Below are 22513 nucleotides of genomic sequence, written 5' to 3' on the forward strand. Positions count from 1 at the left end.
TGGGCCTGATAGTTAAAGATCGACCCCTGACCTAATCAGTTCTGTTATCTATAGATTACAGACATTGTATAGAAATGCACTGTGAAAATCCCTATCTTATTTTGTTCTGATCTAATTACCAGTGCATGCAGCCCCCAGTCATGTACCCCCTGCTTGCTCAATCAATCATGACCCTCTCACACGCACCCCCTTAGAGTTATGAGCCCTTAAAAGGGACAGGAATTGCCCATTCATGGAGCTCGGCTCTGGAGACAGGAGTCTTGCCGATGCCCCCGCCTGAATAAACCGCTTCCTTCTTTAACTCAGTGTCCGAGGAGTTTCGTCTGCCGCTCGTCCTGCTGCAGCAGATGTGAACCATGAAAATTTGAGACAGGTGTCAATTAATTTAGAAAGTTTATTTTGCCAAGGTTGAGGACATGCACCCGTGACACACCCTCAGGAGGTTCTGACGATATGTGCCCAAGGTGATCAGAGCACAGCTTGGTTTTATACCTTTTAGGGAGACATGAGCCATCAATCAACATACCTAAAATGAACATTGGTTTGGTCTAGACAGGCAGGACAACTTGAAGCAGGCAGGGGGCTTCCAGATCACAGACACGTGAGAGACAAACGGTTGCATTCTTTTGAGTTTCTGATTAGCTTTTCCAGAGGAGGCAATCAGATACGCATTTATCTCAGTGAGCAGAGGGATGACTTTTGAGTAGAATGCAAGGCAGATTTGTCCTAAGCAGTTCCCAGCTTGAATTTTCTCTTTAACTTAGCTATTTGGTGGGGGGGCAACATAGTTTCCTTTCACACAGGTAAGGGATTTTAAAGGCAGGGGTAAATTTTCAGGAAAGCAGAAGTTAGACGAAATTGTAAATCTACATGGAGGTTACACATTGGTTTGGCCCAAAAAAGGTGAGATATCTTGAAGCAGGGGCTTACAGGTCATAGGTGGATTCAGAGATTCTTTGATTTGTAGTTGATTCAGGAGGCGACACCTCATTTGAAAATTTGGGGTTAACAGAAAAGAGTATTAGTTTTAGCTCATGGGCATGGCTTTCAGGTCCCTCCGGAAGAAATTTAGAATGAAGGAAGCTGGTCAGAGTGCGGTCCTCAGCTCCCACTATCTGAGGTCTGCAGGCCAGCAGATCCATTTGGTGGGGGTCCAAGTGGAGGTCCAGGTTTCTGAATGACAAACTCAAGGACGTGTGTTAAGATGTTTGTTATCTTTAGTTTCTAAAGGGAAACTAAACATCTCTGTACTCTAGCTTCCTTGGCTATTATTTTGGGCTACTGTTACCTTCCTGCCTAACAAGTTACTTACTTACTTCTCAGGGCTAGCTGGATGCCTGAAATTTCCCTTGAAGGCACTCAAGGTTTTCCTTTATTTTCATACTTGGTGGTGGAGTTGGGGGTAGTGGCACAGGCTCCTAAAAAGGGGTCCCTGCTACATCTCAGGCCTGGGTTTAAATTCTCGCTCCTTCTCACTATCTGAAAACCCTGAATAGTTGTTCCCATCCTAAAACTTCAATGCCCCACTGGTAAAGTGGGGGTGAGAAGGCCTGTTTTGTTGTGTTGCCGTGAAATCCCTGAGGTAATGCATGTGTGGACATGAGAGGCTCCGGCTCCCCTCCCACCTCTCAGCCCTCCACCCTGGGGTGGTTCTGGAAGGCACTGCTCATGGTAAGGACAGAAGGTTGCTGGCTGGCGTTCTTCTCTCTAATTCAGTGACTGCATTTACTTTGCATGTGCTCTATGAGGAGAATGAGGGCCTGTGATGCTGGTATAGATCAGTTCAGATATACTGGTGGGTACGTGGCTGCTGCCCAAGACTCCTGAGTGCCCCCACTCAGCATGTTGGATCTCCTGGCCCCTCCAGACCTCAACATCATTCAGAAATAGAAGGAGTAGAACCTGGCACAGTAGGGTCCCCCAGACTGACTGCTGGCAGCTGAACTGAAGGGTCAGTGGTTGAGCCATACTTGTTGTTCAACGCTTTGAATACCACATCCAGAAAGAAAATACAAGCTCCCTGTCACCAGAGCCTTCTTGTGACCGTGTTACATTCAACACAAGACAAACATCAGCTTCACAAAAGGGAGCGGTTCTGGGACAACACATTGAAAGTGTGGGAGGCAGGTAGTTCCTGGGTTCTGTGCATAGTTGCTCTAAGCTATAAACACACGCTCCTTGACCAAATACTCTTTAATTCACTTGACAAACAAGAAGCTTCCAGACCTCCAAGGGGATGCCCAAGTCTTCCTTTTCTCTGGGACAAAACTTGGTTTTGTTTCTTAGGTTTCTCAGTGGCTAATCCCGAACATGTTTGCTTTCGTCCCGTTTCTTTGTCTCAGTGTTTTCTCTGCTGTTTTCACACCTCTCTGGATAAGCTTTCCAAGTTCCTTACAGAAAACAAGAAAGATTATTCACAGGCAGTCTTCCTGGTCCCTGGCTTGTCAGCCTCAATGCATTCCAGTGCACTCTTGTGACACCTTATCCAGAGTAGCCGTGGCTTACAGCATTTACAGTGTTCTTTCTCGCTATTCTATTAGTGGCTTCCTTTTCCAGCTCAGTTCTTTTCCTGGATCTCCAGGATCTCTATCCTACCATCACCCTCACCCCATGTAGGGGGTTCACCCTACAGCATTTCTGTGGCTGTAAAAAGACCCTCTACTGCATCTTTTGGCGTGGAGAATTTGTCTTATTATATTTCTGAAGCAAGAGATTATGAAGAAATGAATCCACGGGTGGGGGCAGAGTCCGTCTTTCTGGTTTCTGCAGAGTGAAAACTCTCATAATGCCTGTCCTAGACTGAGCCCCTCCGTCCAGAAGCTGGTCCACCTCTGGACTTAATACTTGAGCTGAAAATGTCTCTTTTTGCCCATGCTCATTTTAGTTCAGTTTCCAACAGAACAGAATCCTGACGAGTACAGAAACGGGTCCTGCCACAGGGTGTTACAAAGATCGGGCTCTACAAAGTAAAACTGCCAGGGTGTAAGTGGACCCTCAGGGAGGCTGGCTTTTGCCAGGCTGGGAATTGGGCAGTCCTCGAACACTGAACACTTTTCCATCTGTCCCTTCATGCCTGCTTGTCACGGGGAGGCTGGCTTTTATGGAGGAGGGTCCCTGGGAAGGAATGGGGGCCAACGGGGAGGGGAATGGGATCCGTATTGCGTATTTGGGGTAAGGAAGACACCCACAGGGAAAGCGGAAAGAACAGGAGCCGGTGGAGGGCAATGTGCAGGGTGGGGGTGGGGGTGCAGTTTTCACCTGTGGTCTCTGTGAGATACCAAGTAAGATTACGTTCTGGGTATGAAGTAGGCAGTTGGGTGAGAGGTTTAAGAGAAGAGATCATGGTTTGGAAAGGCTCTAGAGCAGGATGGGAGAGGGAGCGGATGGGAGACAAGTCATTAGCTTGAAGACTGGTGAGGGGAGCCCCCATCAATCCTGGTGTTAAATCAAGTTTAGCCTAAAGCCTTGTCCTCACATATTTTAAATTCACCCTAAAGTTTTATCTGTACATAGTGAACTGTAAGCTAACTGGACATAAATAGGCTGTCACCTACTTTCGTACCAAGTAGCTGAGTCTCGGTCAATCACAGCAGCCAGACTTCAACCACTCACAGGTGGCCAGCTGTTCAAACTGGGCTCAAATAAGCCAAACACCACGCCATCACCAATCCATCTGTTTCTGTACCTCACTTCCACTTTCTGTACATCACTTTCCTTTTTCTGTCCATAAATCTTCAACTATGAGGCAGCGCAGAAGTATCTCTGAACCTATTTTTTCCTGGGGGCTGCCTGATTCACACAAATGGTTCTTTGCACAATCAAACTCTGTTAAATTTAATTTGTCTAAGGTTCTTTTAACACTGGGAATGATGGCGGGGCACGGTGGCCCACGCCTGTAATCTCAGCACTTTGGGAGGCCAAGGCAGGCAGATCACTTGAGGTCAGGAGTTCGAAACCAACCTGGGCAATGGTGAAACCCCGTCTCTACTAAAAATGCAAAAATAGCCAAGCATGGTGGTGCATGCCTGTAGCCCCAGTTACTGGGAAGGCTGAAGCACAAGAATCGCTTGTGCCCGGGAGGTGGAGGTTGCAGTGAGCTGAGATCGCACCACTGTGCTCCATCCTGGGCTACAGAGCAAGACCGTGTCTCAGAAAAAAAAACAAAAAACAAAACAAAACAAAAAAGCCCGGGAATGAATGGCAGCCCCTGCCACAGCATCAGCCCAAGGGCTGTGTGACTCCATGGATCTTGAGGTGTTCTCTGGGGCTTGTAGGGCTGACCCACAGGTGGGGATAGCGTGGCTGTAGTCAGAGTTAAAGTTTAAAATCTCTACATGTCAAAACATATCATTTGAGAGATATTTCTCATTCCTTAGTTTTAACTCCAGAATGGATGTGCTAACCATGAAAAAAATCAGGGAAATATTTTAACACATGTGACACTTGAAGATTAATAGCTTTAATATATTAGGAGCCTTGACTAATCCAGGAGAAAAATATAAATACCCCAAACAGAAAAATAGCTAAAGGACATGAGTGAACAGGGTATTCACCAAAGAAGAAAAACAACTGGTCAATACATATACAGAAAAAGGTCTAGGCTGGGCGCGATGGCTCACGCCTGTAATCCCAGCACTTTGGGAGGATGAGGCGGGCAGATCACGAGGTCAGGAGATCGAGACCATCCTGGCTAACACGGTGAAACCTCATCTCTACTAAAAATACAGGCCGGGCACGGTGGCTCAAGCCTGTAATCCCAGCACTTTGGGAGGCCGAGATGGGCGGATCACGAGGTCAGGAGATCGAGACCATCCTGGCTAACACGGTGAAACCCCGTCTCTACTAAAAAATACAAAAAACTAGCCGGGCGAGGTGGCGGGTGCCTGTAGTCCCAGCTACTCGGGAGGCTGAGGCAGGAGAATGGCGTAAACCCGGGAGGCGGAGCTTGCAGTGAGCTGAGATCCGGCCACTGCACTCCAGCCTGGACCACAAAGCGAGACTCCGTCTCAGAAAAAAAAAAAAAAAAAAATACAAAAAATTAGCCAGGCGTGGTGGTGGGCGCCTGTAGTCCCAGCTACTCGGGAGTCTGAGGCAGGAGAATGGCATGAACCTGGGAGGCGGAGCTTGCACTGAGCCAAAATTGAGCCACTGCACTCCAGTGTGGGGGACAGAGTGAGACTCCGTCTCAAAAAAGAAAAAAAAGAGAAAGTATAATCTTGCCAATTAGCAAAGAAAAATAATTTAAGACAAAATATTTCAAACCTATCAGAATAATAGGTGATAATCTAAGAGAATTATAATTTTCTTTTACCCAGAAATTCTACCTCTATTAATTTCCTTTTTTTTTTCTGAGATGGAGTTTCACTCTTGTTGCCCAGGCTAGAGTGCAATGGCGTGATCTCGGCCTACAGCAACCTTCGTCTCCCAGGTTCAAGTGATTCTCCTGCCTCAGCCTCCCAAGTAGCTGGGATTACAGGCATGCACCACCATGCCCGGCTAATTTTGTATTTTTAGTAGAGACGGGGTTTCTCCATGTTGGTGAGGCTGGTCTCGAACTCGTGACCTCAGGTGATCCTCCCACCTCGACCTCTCAAAGTGCTGGGATTACAGGCATGAGCCACCTTGCCTGGCCTCTATGAATTTCTCTTAAATAAATTAGTGTAAGTGTGAGAAATTTTTATCTGAAGGACCTGGATTTCAACAGTATTTCTAATTATAGAAAATAAAGGCAGAAACAACCTGAGTGTTCAACAAGAGGAACCTGACCAAATAAATGATGGCCCAAATCATTCCATGGAATAAAATGTGGCCATTAAAATAATAATCAGCCTGGGCATGGTGGTTTATGCCTGTAATCCCAACACTTTGGGAGGCAGGAGGATCACTAGAGCCCAGGAGTTCAAGACCAGGCTGGCAGCATAGCAAGACCCTGTCTCTACAAAAAAATCTAAAAATTAGCTGGGTGTGGTGGCACACACCAGTAGTCCCACCTACTTGGGAGGCTTAGGTGGAGGATCACTTGAGTCTAGGAATTGGAGGTAACAATGAGCTATCATGGTGCCACTGCACTCCAGCCTGGGCAGCAGAGCAAGACTATGTCTTTTAAAAAAATTAAAATAAATAAAAAGAAAAATAAATAATTAAAAGAAAAATAAGCTGGTTCCATCTATAAGGGTGACAGTGGAGGTAGGATCAACACTGAAAACTGATCAAGCAGGTTTGGACAGAGCTGGCTGTCACACACCCAGAGAGCGCTGCTCATTTCACTTGCCTTCTTCCCTGTAGGCAGCAGCTGGCCACACCTGCTCTGAACATCCCTTTCTCAACTCCTAGGGTTGGAATAGATAAGCTCATGTCAGCAGTGGTGTGGGCTGGTCTTGCCAGGATACTTTTTACTAGGGAATACCTGAGATAACCCAGGTGAAATCCTGTTCTGGGCAGCTGCTCTGTGCCAGGCACCCTGCCGGTCACTGGAAGGGACACTGACAGCAATAGGTCACAGTCACCGTCTTGGTCACAAAGTTCTTAATTGCAAACAATAGAACTTGCTCTAGGTCATTTGAGGTGGAAAGAGATTTATTAGATAATTCAAGCCTCTACTAAAGGCCAGAGACACAGGCTTTCTTGGCATAAGGTCAGGTAGAGCACTGAAACCACACTGCTCCAGTAAGACCACCTTGCTACCAGTCACAGTCATGGCCCCCATGCACTGACACTGCACACTGGACTCCAGAAACCCTTGCCCTAAGAGCCAGAACCCTCCACACCACCATTCCTAGGGAGATTCTGCATGATGCCAGTGTCCTTGAACCCTCTCTGAAGAGGACTTGTTGAGATGAGAGTGTTTTGGAGCCAAGGTTAGTGCCTGTGCCCTGGAGGCAAGGAGGTGAGGGCAGCAAGTCCTAGTTGCTCTCAATGTAAGGCAGAACTTTCCACTTCACACTATAGGAAGTTCTTCAAACTTGGAGTTTTAAAAGAAACCAAGGGGCTACAGTGCATAATGAATGCGCCCCAATTTCCTGGAATTTAATCGATGAACACTTAACTTATGCAGGTGAAGGCAGAAGTGTGTGGCACCCTTGGTGAGTGAGGAGGCAGCCAGACAGCACTACAGCTCTTCTAGGGAGCAGGAGAGAGACCCCAAGCTGTGTTAGGGGTGGTGAGGCTGATTTTAGGGAGGGTAGAGGATGGTGCTGAAAAGGGCCACTGTGGCCAGCTCAGAAGAGCCTCAAGGACCCTCTGGTTAGGAGCGTGAACTCTCATCTGTGGGCAGAGGGATCTCGGGGTTAAATTTTAGGAACTGTAGCAAGCTGTGGCAGGGTGTGAGGGGACTTCTTGGGATAAAATTGTCTTATGAACTCAATTGCATCCCCCCAAAATTAATTGGTTTAAGCCCTAACCCCCAATATCCCAGAATGTGGCTGCAATGGAGACACGGCCTTTAAAGAGGTGGCTTAAGTAAAATGTAATAGTTATAGTGGCCCCTAATCCAATATGGCTAGTGTCCTTATAAGGAGAGGAAATTTGGGCACGGAGAGAGACACCAGGGATGCATGCCATGTAAGAGGCAGCAAGAGCGTGGCCATCTGCAAATCAAGGAGAGAGGGCTCAGAGGAAAACAAGCTTTCCCCAGTGGCTTGACCTCACATTTCTAGTTTCCAGAGCTGTGAGCAAATAAATTTCTTTCGTCAAAGCCACCCAGTTGCAGTGTTTTGCTGTGGTGGCCAGAGCAAACAGATAAAGTAGTAAGTCCCTCCAGCACCCTAGGAGGTTCTGCTTGTTGCCATTCTCCAAAGACCATCCTGGCTATGACGAGGGCAGGCGTGGTTGTTTGGGAGGAGACCACTGTGGAACAAAGAGAAGGAAGGCTTGCTTGATGCAGCAGGGAGTAGACTACAGATTCAAGAAGGGCTCTAGAAAGGTCCAGCGATTGAGCTTGTCAGGGAAACTTGAGCTGTATGTAGTTCTTGCTCTCCTGTGCCCTGCAGGATGGCTTGACCCATTTCTGTTCTCATGCCATACCCTAAGGGCCGTGTCATCTGGGCCACAGATCCAGGCCTAATGGGCCTGATGGAGTGACCTGTGGGCTATTCTTATGCCTTCACAAAACCCACCTTCACCACCTGGCTGTTGTGACTGGCATCCCTGAGGCTCTGTTTCTTTGTGTGTAAAATCAAATAAGGACACGTCATGTGCTAGCAGTCCATCAGTATAGGGCGAAGGCTCAGCAAAGAGGAGTTCTCTCCTCCTCTGCTCGTTTAGGTCAGGAGCAAATGCAGATCGGGGTGGGGACAAGGTAAACACATAACTTGGGTGGAGATCTGATTGATTAATAACTCATAAATCATCTGAAACCATACTTTCCTTTTACTAGTCAACCCTCTGTAAACACTCAATGTGTTCTTACCTTGTTATTCCCAATGGTGTTGAATGCGTGGTTGCCCTTTCCAGTATAAAAGTTTGATGCAGCTTTTCCTGGATGTACCTGTCTATAAGGAGTCCTGCTTGTCACAATGGTAGGTAACTGGTTTTATATATAAAGGTTAGAAAAGCAAAAGAGAATATGTATTCCTTATTTTAATATGCTGTGATGTGTGATTCTACCACATAGCATTGAATGGTAAATGTGACCTAGTTAGGAATCTTCTGTTATTACCTGCAATTCAATGTGCAGAGTACGAGTGTCTGGGAGCTTGCGAAAATTGTAATGAGTTTAGCACTAGTTCTATTACCTAAGACGTAAGTTGTTTCTCCTTCCAGTATTCTGGGGATCAATTAGATTTCATAGGTGTCTCTGATTCTTGGGTCCCATGTGAGAAATTTGAAATTAAAAATAGTTTCAGAGCTACATGACTGCATTGTTTTTGAGATGAGGGAACTGAACCTGGGGAGGGGAAGGAGCTGCCACTGGGGTCTCACCGCAAGCCTGTGAATGAGCTGAGATAGGAACCCAGGCATCCCTCTCTCCCTGCTGGGGGCTCCCAAACTTGGCTGGGCAGTGGAACTCCTGGGGGAATTTTGAAGAACACTGACACCCATCTTCCACTCTGACACTCTGATTTAATTGGGCTGCAGTGAGAACAGGGCATCAATTTTAAAAGCTGCCCGGGTGATTTTAATGTTTACTCAAGTTCGGGAATCATTTCCCTACGCCTTTTTCACTATTATGTGTTAAGGAAGAATCTTGGGTTTTGGGAGTTTTATTTGTTTGTTTATTTGTTTGTTTTTGAGACAGGATCTCACTCTGTCATCCAGGCTGGAGCACAGTGGTGTGGTCACGCTTCACTGTAGCCTCGACCTTCCTGGGCTCAGGTGATCCTCCCATCTCAGCTTCCCAAGTAGCTGGGACCACAGGCGAGCGCCACCATGCCCAACTAATTTTTGTATTTTTTTAGAGACAAGATTTTGCTATGCTGCCCAGGCTGGTCTTGAAGTCCTGGGCTCATGCAATCTGCCCACCTCAGCCTCCCAAAGTGGTGGGATTACAGGTGTGAACCACTGTGCCTGGCCAAGAAAGAATTTTGCTTCAAAATTTATAAAAACCCTTGCAGGCTTTTCTTGTGTCTTAAACTTGATCTTTCTTAAAACATTCTTTGTTAACTCCAGGGAATGAACTGGGCTGCTCTTGGGGCTGCAAGGGAGATGAGGCAAGCAGCAGCCAGCCAAGTGGGAGGAGCCAAGGGAGGCCAGAGAGGGTCCTCAGGAGGAGACCCTGGGCCTCCTCTGGGCCACTCTGCAAGACAAACGAACTCTCAGAAACTGTCCTGAGGCAGAACTGGGGATGGTAAAACAACAGTGGGGTGGGAGGTCCTCCCCATCTCCACTCGCCTGGCTCCTCCAGCCCATCCTCCATGCAGCCTCACAGTGAATTTAGTAAGCTGCGGAGCTGGCAATACCGCTGCCTGCCTAAGATCCTGAGGACCCCCAACTCTTTATTAACTTAAATTTATTTATTTATTTATTTATTTATTATTTTTAGTAAAGATGAGTTTTTGCTATGTTGCCCAGGCTAGTCTCTAACTCCTGGGCCCAAGTGATCCTCCCACCTTGGCCTCCCAAAGTGCTGGGATTGCGGGTGTGAGACATTATGCCTGGCCAGACCCGCAACTCTTGATCGTGGGATAAGACCCTTCCAGGAGCAGTAATTTACCTAAAGAGACACAACTTCTAAGAGCACTGCCAGTCTGCTTCACCTCAAGGCTAGCAGCACCATCTAGAAAACCCAAGCCCATTCTGGCATCGTGGTGTAATCTCCTGTGCCTGCACACATCAGGAGCTCAGGATTACTAAATGCAGGAATGGAAGACATGAAGGGAGGGAAGGCTGGTGGCAGAATAGAAGACAGGAATGAAAAGAAGCTTTAGAGCCTCTCTACTCAGGGGCGGGCCTCACACCAGCAGCGTGGGCATCACCTGGGAGTTTCCATGTAGGTCTGAAGACCTACTGAAGCAGAATCTGCAGGTTATTTAACAAGCTCTCTGGTCAGGCACAGTGGCTCATGCCCATAATCCCAGTACTTTGGGAGGCTGAAGTGGGCGGATCATTTGAGGTCAGGAATTTGAGACCAGCCTGGCCAACATGATGAAACTCTGTCTCTACCACAAATACAAAAATTAGCCGGGCGTGGTGGTGCACTCCTGTAATCTCAGCTACTCAGGAGGCTAAGGCAGGAGAATCACTTGAACCCAGAAGGCGGAGGTTGCAGTGAGCCAAGATTGCACCACTGCACTCTACTCTGGGCGACAGAACGAGATTCCGTCTCAAAAACAAACAAAACAAAACAAAACAAAATAAACTCCCAGAAATTTATATGCACATTAAAGCAGCATTGGGTTGGTCATTGTACCTGGGTTCTCACCTGGGAGACTAGGTAAAGATACTGAGGCACTGACCCTGAGATTGTGTGTTTCCTATGAGCTCCCTGGGTAACTCTAATGCTTACCCAAGTGGGAGAACCCCTCTTTTTACAGGGGAGGAAAACCAAATTTCAGAGAGAGAGAAAGAGAGAGTCAGTGTTAGGCTATTTCTGTCAAGTGGGTAATCTCAAAATTAAATAATTTGCTCTCTGCTGTCACCATGTTTGGACTCTCCCCTGGTGGTTCAATCTCATGCCTCTGCTCTAGAGCTGCAGGAGACTTGGGGATTTTGCACATGTCACTTGTCCTGGGATGCAGTCCTGCTTGTCCCTGTTGACTCTCCTGCTTTGTGACTCAGTGAAACAAGATCCACAAGATTCCAGTGATCCCCAGTCCCCCAGGAGCCCTCTTTCTGCATAAAGGGAGTAAAAATGCTGTCAACAAGGCTGGCTTTTGGGGGGAAAAACGTTTAGGTTTCCACCCTGATTTCGAGCTGAAGGTTACTCAAAAGAAGAATGAAACAGAACAAGTACCACTCCAAGTCCTGGCTTGAGCTGAATGTATCAAGCGTTGTGTTGTTTTTAAAGAATTTCTTTCTTTCTTTCTGGCTATAAAACTCATACATTTTATTGTAGAAAATTTAGAAAATAAGAGGAAAAGTCCAAAGAAGAAAATTGTCTTAATCCTCCCATCCAAAAATGACTTGTTATTTGGTACAAAACCCTCAGTGTGTTCTGAGCATCTCTCTCCGCATCACGGGAATCACGTATTTCATAGCCTGCTTCATTTCATGTCGTGACATGTGGTCATCATTTGCTCATGTGACTTCACCTTCTACCCTGCTGGCTCACCAGGTGTTTTTCTGAGTCACTGTTCTCCACCAGCTCTGTTCTTGGGCATTTTGTTTCTTTCCATTTTTCCACTGCAGTGAGCATCCTTGTGGAGGAGTCTGTCTCTGTGTCTGTGCCATTTTTAGGATCACATCTTGGAGACGAAAAGGTGAAATCAAATGTCGTAAATGGTTTTAAGAATGTGGATATATCGTAGCAAATTGTTCTCCATAACAATTGTTCAAAGTAAGTCATTCTTGTGCATATCATCTCCCATAGATGTCTCTATTTCCCTCTGGGTATTATAAATTAAAAGATTATTCTCACCATCCCATTATGTTTATATTTCATCTACATATTTACATTTCTTTTGTTATCAGTAAGTTGAACTGTTTCATGTGTTTATTCGTCATTTCTGTGTGTGTGTGTGTGTGTGTGTGTGTGTGTGTGTGTGAAATGCCACTTTATTTCTCTTGCCATTTTTCTGTTTAAGATGTTTTTCTTCCCCCATTGGTATGTAATGATATTGTTCTGAAAATTTGATATCTTTCTAATTTCAGTTATGTTCTTATGACATTTATATTCTCAAATCTATTTTTCTTTTATGCTTAGAATAAGTATTTATGTATATATGCTGTGATTATTTTATGATCTTATTGTAAAAACTTAACCCTTGAATCCTTTTAGAATTCATTTCACTAATGGGGACTCAAGTAGGAAATTAACTTTGTTTCTTCCCCAAATAGTTCGCCACTTGTTCTAATACCATTTATTGAATAATCGCTCTCCACAGAACTCAAATAACATGTTTATTTTATAATAAACTTCTACATACATTTATACGTTCTAGGTTTTCTTTTTTTCTTTTTTATCTTATCCAACTACCTTTGGAACTTTCTGGGTTTTCTATTTTTATCCCTGTGTTTGCCCCCTTTTTTTTTTTTTAAGACAGGGTTTCGCTCTGTTGCCCAGGCTGGAGTGCAGTAGTGCTATCATGGCTCACTGCAGCCTCAATCTTCCTGAGTTCAAGCGATTCTCCACCTCAGCCTCCCAAGTAGCAGAGACTATAGGGGCACACCACTGCGCCCACCTAATTTTTGTATTTTTTGTAGAGATGGGGTTTCACCATATTGCCCAAGCTGGTCTTGAACTCCTGAGCTCAGGCAATCTGCTTGCCTCAGCTTCCCAAATTGCTGAGATTACAGGAGTGAGCCACTGTGCCCTGCCCATCTTTCTATTCCTATATGAGTAACATACTACTTCAAGTAACATCACTTCATAATAAATTTCAGGAATCTTGCAGAATAAATGCCTTCATTCCCATTGTCAAAAGACAAAATTACAACACATTTAGTTTAAAGATCTTAATTGACTTTTTTTTTTTTTTTTGAGAAGGAGTCTCACTGTCTCTCCCAAGCTGGAGTGCAATGGCACAATCTTGGCTCACTGCAACCTCCCCCTCCCAGGCTTAAGCGATTCTTCCGCCTCAGCCTTCAGAGTACCTGGGATTACAGTCACGTGCCACCACGCCCAGCTAATTTTTCAGTATTTTAGTAGAGAATGGGTTTCATCATGTTGCCCAGGGTGGTTTTGAACTCCTGAGCTCAGGCAGTCCACCCACCTCAGCCTCCCAAAGTGCTAGGATTACAGGCATGAGCCACCATACCTGGTCCTTAATTAACTTTTACTTATACGTCTATAATCAGCAATACCTCATTCCATAAAATAGATTGAGTGTTCCACAGAGTTGACCAGAGAAGTTTGGCTTTATAGACAGAAAAGAGCCAGAAAAAGCAGAAACAGAGAACAAAAAGTAAATTGGTCTTTTCAAAGTGACTTTGCTTATAAGTTAAAGCAGAGGGGACTTTCTCATCATGTCAGCTAAAACTGGCCTGTTGGGCATTTGGCTATTACCTCTCACTCTCTCCTAATTTCTTAGAAGGTTGGATAAGCAACTTAGTTTTGGCTTAGTGGCAGAGAACTTCAGCAAGGGCGACTGCATTTTGGTTTGGTCTGTTGGGCCTAGTGCAGGAGCTCAGTCCAAACACCAATGGCCTCCTATACATTTTATTTAACACCATCTTCCCTTTCAAAAGTTCCCAGAAATTACCGTGTTAAGGTTTGTTTGTTTGTTTATTTAGCTCATCTCAAAAAGATGGCAAAGTCAACTAGATACTTTTCCTTGTTCTAAATTTCAGTATAGATTAACTGGTTTGTTCATGGAGTCATAAAAGATGCCATTATGACCTGGGAAATGAAGTTCTTAGCCTCACAGTCTGTGTTTATAGCCTGGCCCCAATTTTTTCCAGTCATATCTCCAACTAATCCAGTTAACTACAATAAGCCTTCAACTATATATTTGTGTTGCTTCTCTTCTATATCTTTGTTAATATTTCATTCTTCTCATGAAACTCCTCATTCTGTCCTTGAAGTCTTACATATGCTGCAAAGCAGCTAAAAATTGCCTTATTTGTAAGGGTTTCCTGAACTTCCTCTGCAATGAAACAGCACACTTATCGTTGTTGCCCCATGCCTGTTGACTCCTGTTTGCCTCTTTCTGTAGTTCATGCTAGTGACTTGTGCAGGTCTTGTTCCCTCGCTAGGTCATCCGAGGTTAGGAACTCCACCTCATAAACTCTCACCAGAACCCAGCCGAGGTCCTGGTACACAGCACTTAGTCAAGGATTATCCTCTGAATTAATTCATTCTCCACCCTGACCTTTCTTCACATTACAGAATGTTCTCCTGGGCGGCTTCGTGATCTTTGCCACCTTCGTGACTTTATGCAATGCATCGTGCTCTTTCATACCTAATGAGAGATTTCCAGGAGATTCTACCAGGGGTAAATCTTGGCTTTTCAATGTTTATTATGTTATTGCAGCCTGGCAGATGGACCTGTCTGCAGATGAAAGCCTTTGTGTTTCCGTTTGTTTGTTTTTTGAGATGGTCATGCTCTGTCTCCCAGGCTGGAGTGCAGTGGCACCATTTTGGCTCACTGCAACCTCCTCCTCCTGGGTTCCAGTGATTCTACCTCCTCAGCCTCCCAAGCAGCTGGGACTACAGGTGTGTGCCACCATGCCTGGCTAATTTTTGTATTTTTGGTAAAGACAGGGCTTTGCCACATTGGCCAGGCTGGTCTTGAACTCCTGACCCCAGGTCATCCGCCTGCCTCGGCCTCCCAAAGTGTTGGGATTACAGGCGTGAGCCACTGTGCCTGGCCTCACTTGGGGAACCTTCTAAGAACACAGTAGCCTGGGTCCTGCACCCAGAAATACTGATTTCATTCTTCTAGGGTAAAGTTGAGACATGGGTGGTTTTCAAGTACCCAAGATGTTTCACATGTGGGTTGAAACATCCCAGGGTTGAAAACCACCGATGCAAAGCAAAGGGAAGTGTAGAAGTAAGATACTTATCCAGAGATAATCCAGCAGGAAAAAACATGGTCCCAAGTACCCATAGGCTCACATGGCTACCTGATTCAAAAAAAGGGCCTTATTTTTTTCTTGAAATATCTGTTCTGAAATAAAACTTAGAAGGATGTAAGCTTTCTGTAAGAAAACATCAGCAGCATGAACTGAACAGTACTGGAATTAGCTATGGGTGAATACAGGAGCACCATTCTTAGATACCTTTAAAATCATTGAGCTCCTCTCTCTCTGGGAGGGGTGTAGATAGTAGGGGCAGGACTCAATGTCCTGATAAGCCTTGTTCTCATTGCATGACTCGCACTGATGTTGTTGTGTGTATTGTTTTAGAATGCACGGATCTCAAAGGAAACAAACACCCGATAAACTCGAAGTGGAAGACTGACAACTGTGAGAGATGCACTTGCTACAAAACAGAAATTATCTGTTGCACCCTGTAAGTCTCAAGCCAGTGCTGGCCAAGAGGGGGATATAGCTGTTCTCTGAGGAACAGCTACTCCCTCTTGCAAAATTCCAACCTTCAGGGGTTTAGTTTTTGTTTTAGTTTTTTATAGACTTTTTATAGAGTAGTTGTAGATTCACAGCAAAACTAAGCAGAGGTATAGAAATTTCCCATATGCCTCCCACCCTCACACATGCACAACCTCCCCGTTATCAACATCGTCCACTGCAGTGGTATATTTGTTATGACTGATGAACCTACATTACACATCATTATCACCTGAGTCCATAATTTATGTTAGGGCTTACTCTTGGTGTTGTGGTATTGGGAGGTTAGCTTTCAGTCCTGTTTCTTTTTTAAAAATTGTGGGCCAGGCACAGTGGCTCACGCCTGTAATCCCAACACTTTGGGAGACCGAGGCAGGCGGATCACAAGTTCAGCAGATCAAGACCATCCTGGCTAACACGTGAAACCCCGTCTCTACTAAAAATACAAAAAAAAAAAAAATTAGCCAGCCGTGGTGGCGGGTGCCTGTAGTCCCAGCTACTCGGGAGGCTGAGGCAGGAGAATGGCGTGAACCCGGGAGGCAGAGCTTGCAGTGAGCAGAGATTGCCCCACTGCACTCCAACCTGGGCAACAGAGTGAGACTCCGTATCAAAAAAACAAAACAAAAAAAAATTGTGGTAAAATATACGTAACATAAAATGTACCATGTTAACAATTTTAAATGTATACTTGAGCAGCAGTAAGTACATTCACACTGTTATGGCATCACTGCCATCCACTTCCAGAACTTGTGCATCTTCCAAAACTGAAGCTCTGTACCCATTAAGCAGTCACTCTCCATCCCCTGCTCCCCAGCCCCTGGCAACCACCATTTTACTTTCTGTCTCTATGATTTTGACTACTCTAGGTCCCTCATATAAGTGGAATCATACAGTAATTGCTTTTTTGAGACTGGCTCATTTCACTTAGCATAATATCCTCGTGGTTCATCTATGTTGTAGCATGCGTCAACATTTCCTTCTTGTTCAAGGCTGAATCATATTCTGTAATACGGAGAGACCACATTTTGCATCTCCATTCATCTGTTGATGGACACTTGGGTTGTTTTCCACCTCAGTCTGATTTATTTTCTGTTGTTTTTGAAACTTGATAAGTAGCTTTATTCCAGATGGGCTCCTGAAGACAGGAAAGAGTATCTAAGTGGTCTGACACTATTCTAGAGATTGGCCCGGTCATCACTTTAGTCTGGGCCTTGTAGATGTGCAAAAACAGCAGTGGCTCTGAGCATAGGCAGAGGGATTAGATGTGAGGGGTAAAGGGAGGATCTGTAGTGTGCCTTGCACCATAAAACTTACGCTGCTTCACTGCTCAAGTTTAACTCACGTCAACCCAAAGGCTATGCAGATGTTTTCTGCTGGGTTGCTATGGACACCAGAAGTCTAGATCTTGAGCAGACAGAACACAGAGTACCCTCAGTGCGGTCCTAATTTACCTGTTTCCTCAGCAGCTATGTCCATACCAGCTACCTAACTCCCGACCCCCTAAATCCATCTAACTTCTTCCTGTAGCCTTGGCTTGTAGTGTTTTGCAGGAACAGGAATGCATCTGATGGCAGAAGCATTGGTGTCAAGGGGCATTTCCCAAACTTGTCTAATCACAGACTCACCTGGGAAGCTTGACAAAATGCGGATTCCTGGGCTCCATCCCAGAACTGACTGATCAGAATCTGTAGGGGAGGGGCCAAGGAATCTGAATTTTAACAGGTGCCTCGAGAATCTTATGAGGACACCCTGAGTAGAGAAGCAAGCACTTAACTTAGATCAGAACACCTGAGTCCTACTGAACCTGAAGTGCCTGGAGAGTTCCATCCACATTTATTGAGCAGGCCCCATGCTAGGTGCCAATGGAACAGGAATATTGGACTGGGAGATGGCTGGCTGCTCAGAGCAGGCTCCTGGGCATCGCATTGGCCAGATCACTGGGTATTACAGCTGAGCCTTGATTTTGTGGCTCCAGGGATTTGTGATTGTCTTTATATCAAGTGTTAATGTCACTCTGGTAGAGTGTGATTGTATCCCAGCCAGGTGAATCACTGGTGACTGATCCCTCCCTCACAAAGGAGCGCAGCTCCCTGGCGGCTAAAGTGTCCATGTCACCCAGATTTAGCATCCCAGCCCTCTTCTAAGATTCTCCACTGTAGGCTGGGATTCTCGTGGGCCTGGTATGGAAAAGAGCCAGGCTGCTCCTTGCAGTGAAGAGGGAAGAACCTCACTGTTGGAGTCAGAGTAACTTGAGTCTGAATCTCCATTCCCTTGTATACTAGTTGTGTGACCCTGAGTAAGTTTCTGAATGTCTCTGAGCCTCTGTTTCCTCACAGTATAATCAGGTATAATCAGGTGGCTATGAGAATTAAATGAGATTCTGTATATATATTCTTTAACCCAACAAACACTTAAGGTCTTCTCTGTGCCAATTCTGTGTCATGTGAGCCTGGGACAGTAACTGATACCTGGTCAGTTTTCAAAGTGCCCTTTCCCTTTCTCCTGCCATGTTGCCTATTCCATTTGGCACACTGCTCCACAAAGGGGAAATGAATCAACACCTTCTTCCCTGGAAATGCCTCACTTCCTACCAAGTTTGTTTTTCTCATCAACTTTTTTCTCCTCCATGGAAAAATACAAACTTTGATTAAGCTTTTTCTGGAAGAAATTTTTGGACCCACTGCACCCTCTGTGGGACGCTGCCCAGATCTCAAGGTGCTCAGTGGCAGTGGAGCCTGAGGCTGGGGGCCCAGGCAGAGGCTCCAGGGCAGGGCATGGGAGATGTCCTGGGCTCCACGCTGCCTGGACCCAGGGCTAGCTCCTTGACTTGGGTGAGGAAAAGGCAGTGGGAGACAAAAGGCCAAGGTCATCCAACCACTGATTCTGGATAGCTGAATATCCGATGTTGACAGTTTCTCTTCCCTCTCTCTCTCTGCAGTTTCATCTATACAGCTAAGTCTGGTTTGCATTGAAATAAGCATCCAGTAATACGCCCGTTGCCTTACCAACTTGTACTTGCACACAGGCAGCAGAGATTCACCATTTCACTTCCTACCACCAACTAAAAGAATTGTATCTCTTCAACAATCACGACTTTATTTTTAACCTTTTTTTTTATTGTGGTAAAATGTATACTACATAAAATGTGTCAGTGTAACCATTTTAAAACGTACAATTCAGCAGCATTAAGTACATTCACAGTACTATGAATGTACTTAATTTCCAAATCTTTTTAATGACTCCAACCTGAAACTCTATATCCATTAAAAATAACTCAGATTCCTCATCCCCCAAAATCCATGGTAACCTCAAATCTACTTTCTATCTCTATGAATTTGCCTACTCTAGATATTTCATATAATTCACACGATGTTTGTCTTTCCGTGTCTGGCTTATTTCACTCAGCATGTTGTCAAGGTTCATTCATGTTGTAGCATGTATCAGTACTTCATTCTTGTTTCTGCCAGAATAATATTCCATGGCATGGCCATACCACATTTTGCCTATCCATTTATTTGTTGAACACTTGAGTTGCTTCTGCCTGTTGGCTAAAGTAAGAAATGTTGTTCTGAATATTAGCATACAATGTTTATCAATATACAAACATTGGCATATAATGTTTGAGTCCCTGCTTTCAATTCTTTTGGGACATATGCCCAGGAGTAGCTTTCTGGGTCATATGGTAATTTTTTGTTTAACTTATTGAGGAGCTGCCAAGCTGTTTTCCACAGCAGCCGCACCATTTTACATTCCTACCAGCCAGCAATCACCTTTAAACATGAAAGGTTTTAAATGACATTTCCCCCAATTTTCTAAGTAAAACATATGAATTATAGAACCATGGGGAAGTATAGGAGAAAAAAGAAGAAAAACGTACTCATAATCCTGACTACGTAAAGATAATAACTATTAATATTCTATATTATTTATTTATTTGTATTAAAAAATTGAGACAGGGTCTCACTATGTTGCCCAGGCTGGTCTCAAACTCCTGGGATCAAGCTGTCGTCTCACTTTAGCCCCCTGAGTAGCTGGGATTACAGGCATGTGACACCATGCCTGGGCTCCTGTCATCATTTCTTTATGTCTCTTTTCTATATTTTTTTTCTTTTACATAGTGGATATCGAATTTTATATTACAATTTTGTGGGCTGATTTTTCCACTTAATATTCTAGCATTGGGCTGGGCATGGTGGCTCACGCCTCTAATCCCAGCACTTTGGGAGGCCAAGGCGGGTGGATCATTTGAGGTCAGGAGTTCGAGACCAGCCTGGCCAACATGGTGAGACCCCCCCCCCATCTCCACTAAAAATATAAAAATTAGCTGGGCGTAGTGACGCGCTCCTGTAATCCCAGCTATCAAGAGGCTGAGGCAGGAGAATCGCTTAAACCTGGGAGACGGAGGCTGAAATGAGCTGAGATTGTGCCACTGCGCTCCATCCTGGGTGACAGAGTGAAATTCGTCTCAAAAAATTAAAGTAATAATAATAAATATTCTAGCATTAGTATCATCTCATCTCATCTCATCTCATCAGAACTCTTCAAACTATTTCTATGAACTGCAGCTCAATTAGAAGTGGTCTCTGATTTTCATCAGCTTCTCCCTGGGCTCCATGACACTGGCCCGGAGTGACTCATTGCTCCGGTTGCTTGAGAGAGCTCCTTTGCCAACAGGCCTCCAAGTCAGGGCTGGGATTTGTTTCCTTTCCACATTCTAGCAACAATATGCTGGCCGCTTCCTGAACAGGGAGGGTGGGAGGAGCCAGCATGGAACAAGCTGCCACTTTCCAGAGTAGCCAGACTTGCCCCTAGGCCTGTCAGCACCTACTGCTGACCTTCTGTGCCTGCAGGATGGAATGTAGGGGTGGGCTGTGTGACTCTATGGTACAAAGTGGTCCAGGTTCCTGGAGGCCACACTCTGGGGCTGCCAGCCAAAGGGTGCCCTTAAGTTGGAGCATAGGTGACTTCCTGAACAGAGTTGGCACTGGGGAGAGGGTACTGGGGGTCCTTCCTCTTCTAACAGGCCCCTGTTTTGTCTCAATGACAGTATTGCTACACCTGTGGGTTATGACAAAAAAAAATGCCAGAGAATCTTCAAGAAGGAGGACTGCAAGTATATTGTGGTGGAGAAGAAGAACCCAAAAAAGACCTGTCCTATCGATCAATGGATACTCTAATGTGCTTCTAGTAGGCACAGGGCTCCCAGGCCAGGCGTCATTCTCCTCTGGTCTATGATTGTGTAGCCATGCCTATCAGTAAAAAGATTTTTGAGCAAACACTTGAATATGTGTGTACTTTTAATTTATAACTTGTGTATGCATTGATTTAATACACATTATAAAGAATATAAAACATTTTAAAAGAGAGACAAAAATACACGTGAATGGCCAGGCACAGTGGCTCATGCATATAATCCCAGCACTTTGGGAGGCCGAGGCAGATGGATCATTTGAGGTCAGGAGATCGAGACCAGCCTGGCCAACAAAGTGAAACCCCATCTCCACTAAAAATACAAAATTAGCCGGGCATGCTGGCAGGCACCTGTAGTCCCAGCTACTCGGAAGGCTGAGGCGGGAGAATCACTTGAACTTGGGAGGCGGCGGTTGCAGTGAGCCAAGATCACATCAGTGCTCGCCAGCCTGGGTGACAGAGTGAGACTCCGTCTCAAAACACAAGCAACCAACAAAAAAACCCAAACCCAAACAAAACAAAACAAAATAAATATGAATAAAAGTTCTATTTTTCCTAAGCTCTATAATAGGTCATTGTGCATCCCTTACTTGGGGGACCACTGCCACTCTTACTGTTTCTGATGTCTGCATTCTGCTGCCCGTGTCCTGCTGTCTGGTGAATGATGAAAAAAATGTGTGTCTTCAAGCTGGAATTAGATCCCTTCTTTTCTTTACAGTGTTCCTGTTTATCCCTCCTTCCTCTTCATCAGGAAGTATCTTCTGTGATGTGTCCCCCACATTCCTCTGTGTTTGCTTGAGGTCAAAGCAGCTTAGAACAAGACAGCCTGAAGAAAGTGCCCCCAAGACCACATGCAGCCCGAGGGGAATTAAAGGCCAGAGGCTCTGCCTTGCAGATAGAGCGTGGCCTGGGTGCAAGGCCCCAGTATCAGTTATCTCTTGCTACACACAGACCACCCAAAACTTAGTGGCTCAAAACAATGACAACATCGATTCTCTTTTGATTGTTTCTGTGTTAGAAAACATCTGTTAACTCAACAGGTCTATACTGAGCACCTGGGTCAGGCAGTGCTCTGGACCTGGGGATAAAGCAGTGAACCAGAGAGATCTCAGGAGAGAACCTTGCTCTCCTGGGGCTTGGAGTTAGCTGTGTGTACGTGACAGATCAGAAATGAGCAAACAGTCATCTGTTGAACAATCGGTAGGCAACTGATAAAAAGCTTTATTTTCCCCTGTCCCCTATCTGTTCAAACATGCTATGTGGGCCAGTTGAGCAATCTAGACAGGTCCCTAAGCTTTCTTGGTCACCTTCGGATAGTTTAAAAAAGTGGTCTGAGTTACATTTTGAGTTACACAAAGTCTCATTCCAGGGGCTGCATCTGAATTGAGAGGCAATGGGGGACAGGAGAGTTAAGGGCTCCTTCTGCCTGAGGTAATGTTCTAGGCTGACTTTTCATGGGACTTTTGTGGGCCTCTCTTTCCACAGCTCTCCTTCCACTCACAGCCTATGGCTGTTATCTTAGCTTCTGCATCAGAATCTGTGTCTCCTGTTGTTTTCTAATGAGGTTGCCTTGCCCCTTGTAGGAGTCACTCTTGGGTGAGATCCATAAAACCCTGCTATGAACATCTCCTTTGCTGAGGAATGTGGGGAAGCAGTTGGCAACTGAGTATGGAGGACCTCTGTCAAAACTGAGGCAGAAAGAAGTGCTATTTTAACATCTGGT

The 22513-nt window shown here is 45.2% G+C and overlaps 2 protein-coding genes across 2 annotated transcripts in view; one reads left to right on the plus strand and one right to left on the minus strand.

The window, feature by feature from the left end:
* LOC126963224 (mitochondrial import inner membrane translocase subunit Tim23) overlaps positions 1-22513 on the minus strand; it is a 901060-nt gene that overhangs the window by 226769 nt on the left and 651778 nt on the right. The gene's annotated exons all lie outside the window — the stretch shown is intronic.
* Positions 1600-20876, plus strand: MSMB (microseminoprotein beta). The gene is made up of 6 exons (XM_050804724.1): positions 1600-1671; positions 8452-8516; positions 11711-11855; positions 14423-14528; positions 15442-15547; positions 20648-20876. The coding sequence occupies exons 1-6, from the start codon at positions 1600-1602 to the stop codon at positions 20775-20777; spliced, it is 624 nt and encodes a 207-aa protein (XP_050660681.1). The 3' UTR covers positions 20778-20876.

The sequence above is a fragment of the Macaca thibetana genome, chromosome 9 (genome assembly GCF_024542745.1).
Source record: "Macaca thibetana thibetana isolate TM-01 chromosome 9, ASM2454274v1, whole genome shotgun sequence".
Classification (NCBI taxonomy): Eukaryota; Metazoa; Chordata; class Mammalia; order Primates; family Cercopithecidae; genus Macaca; species Macaca thibetana.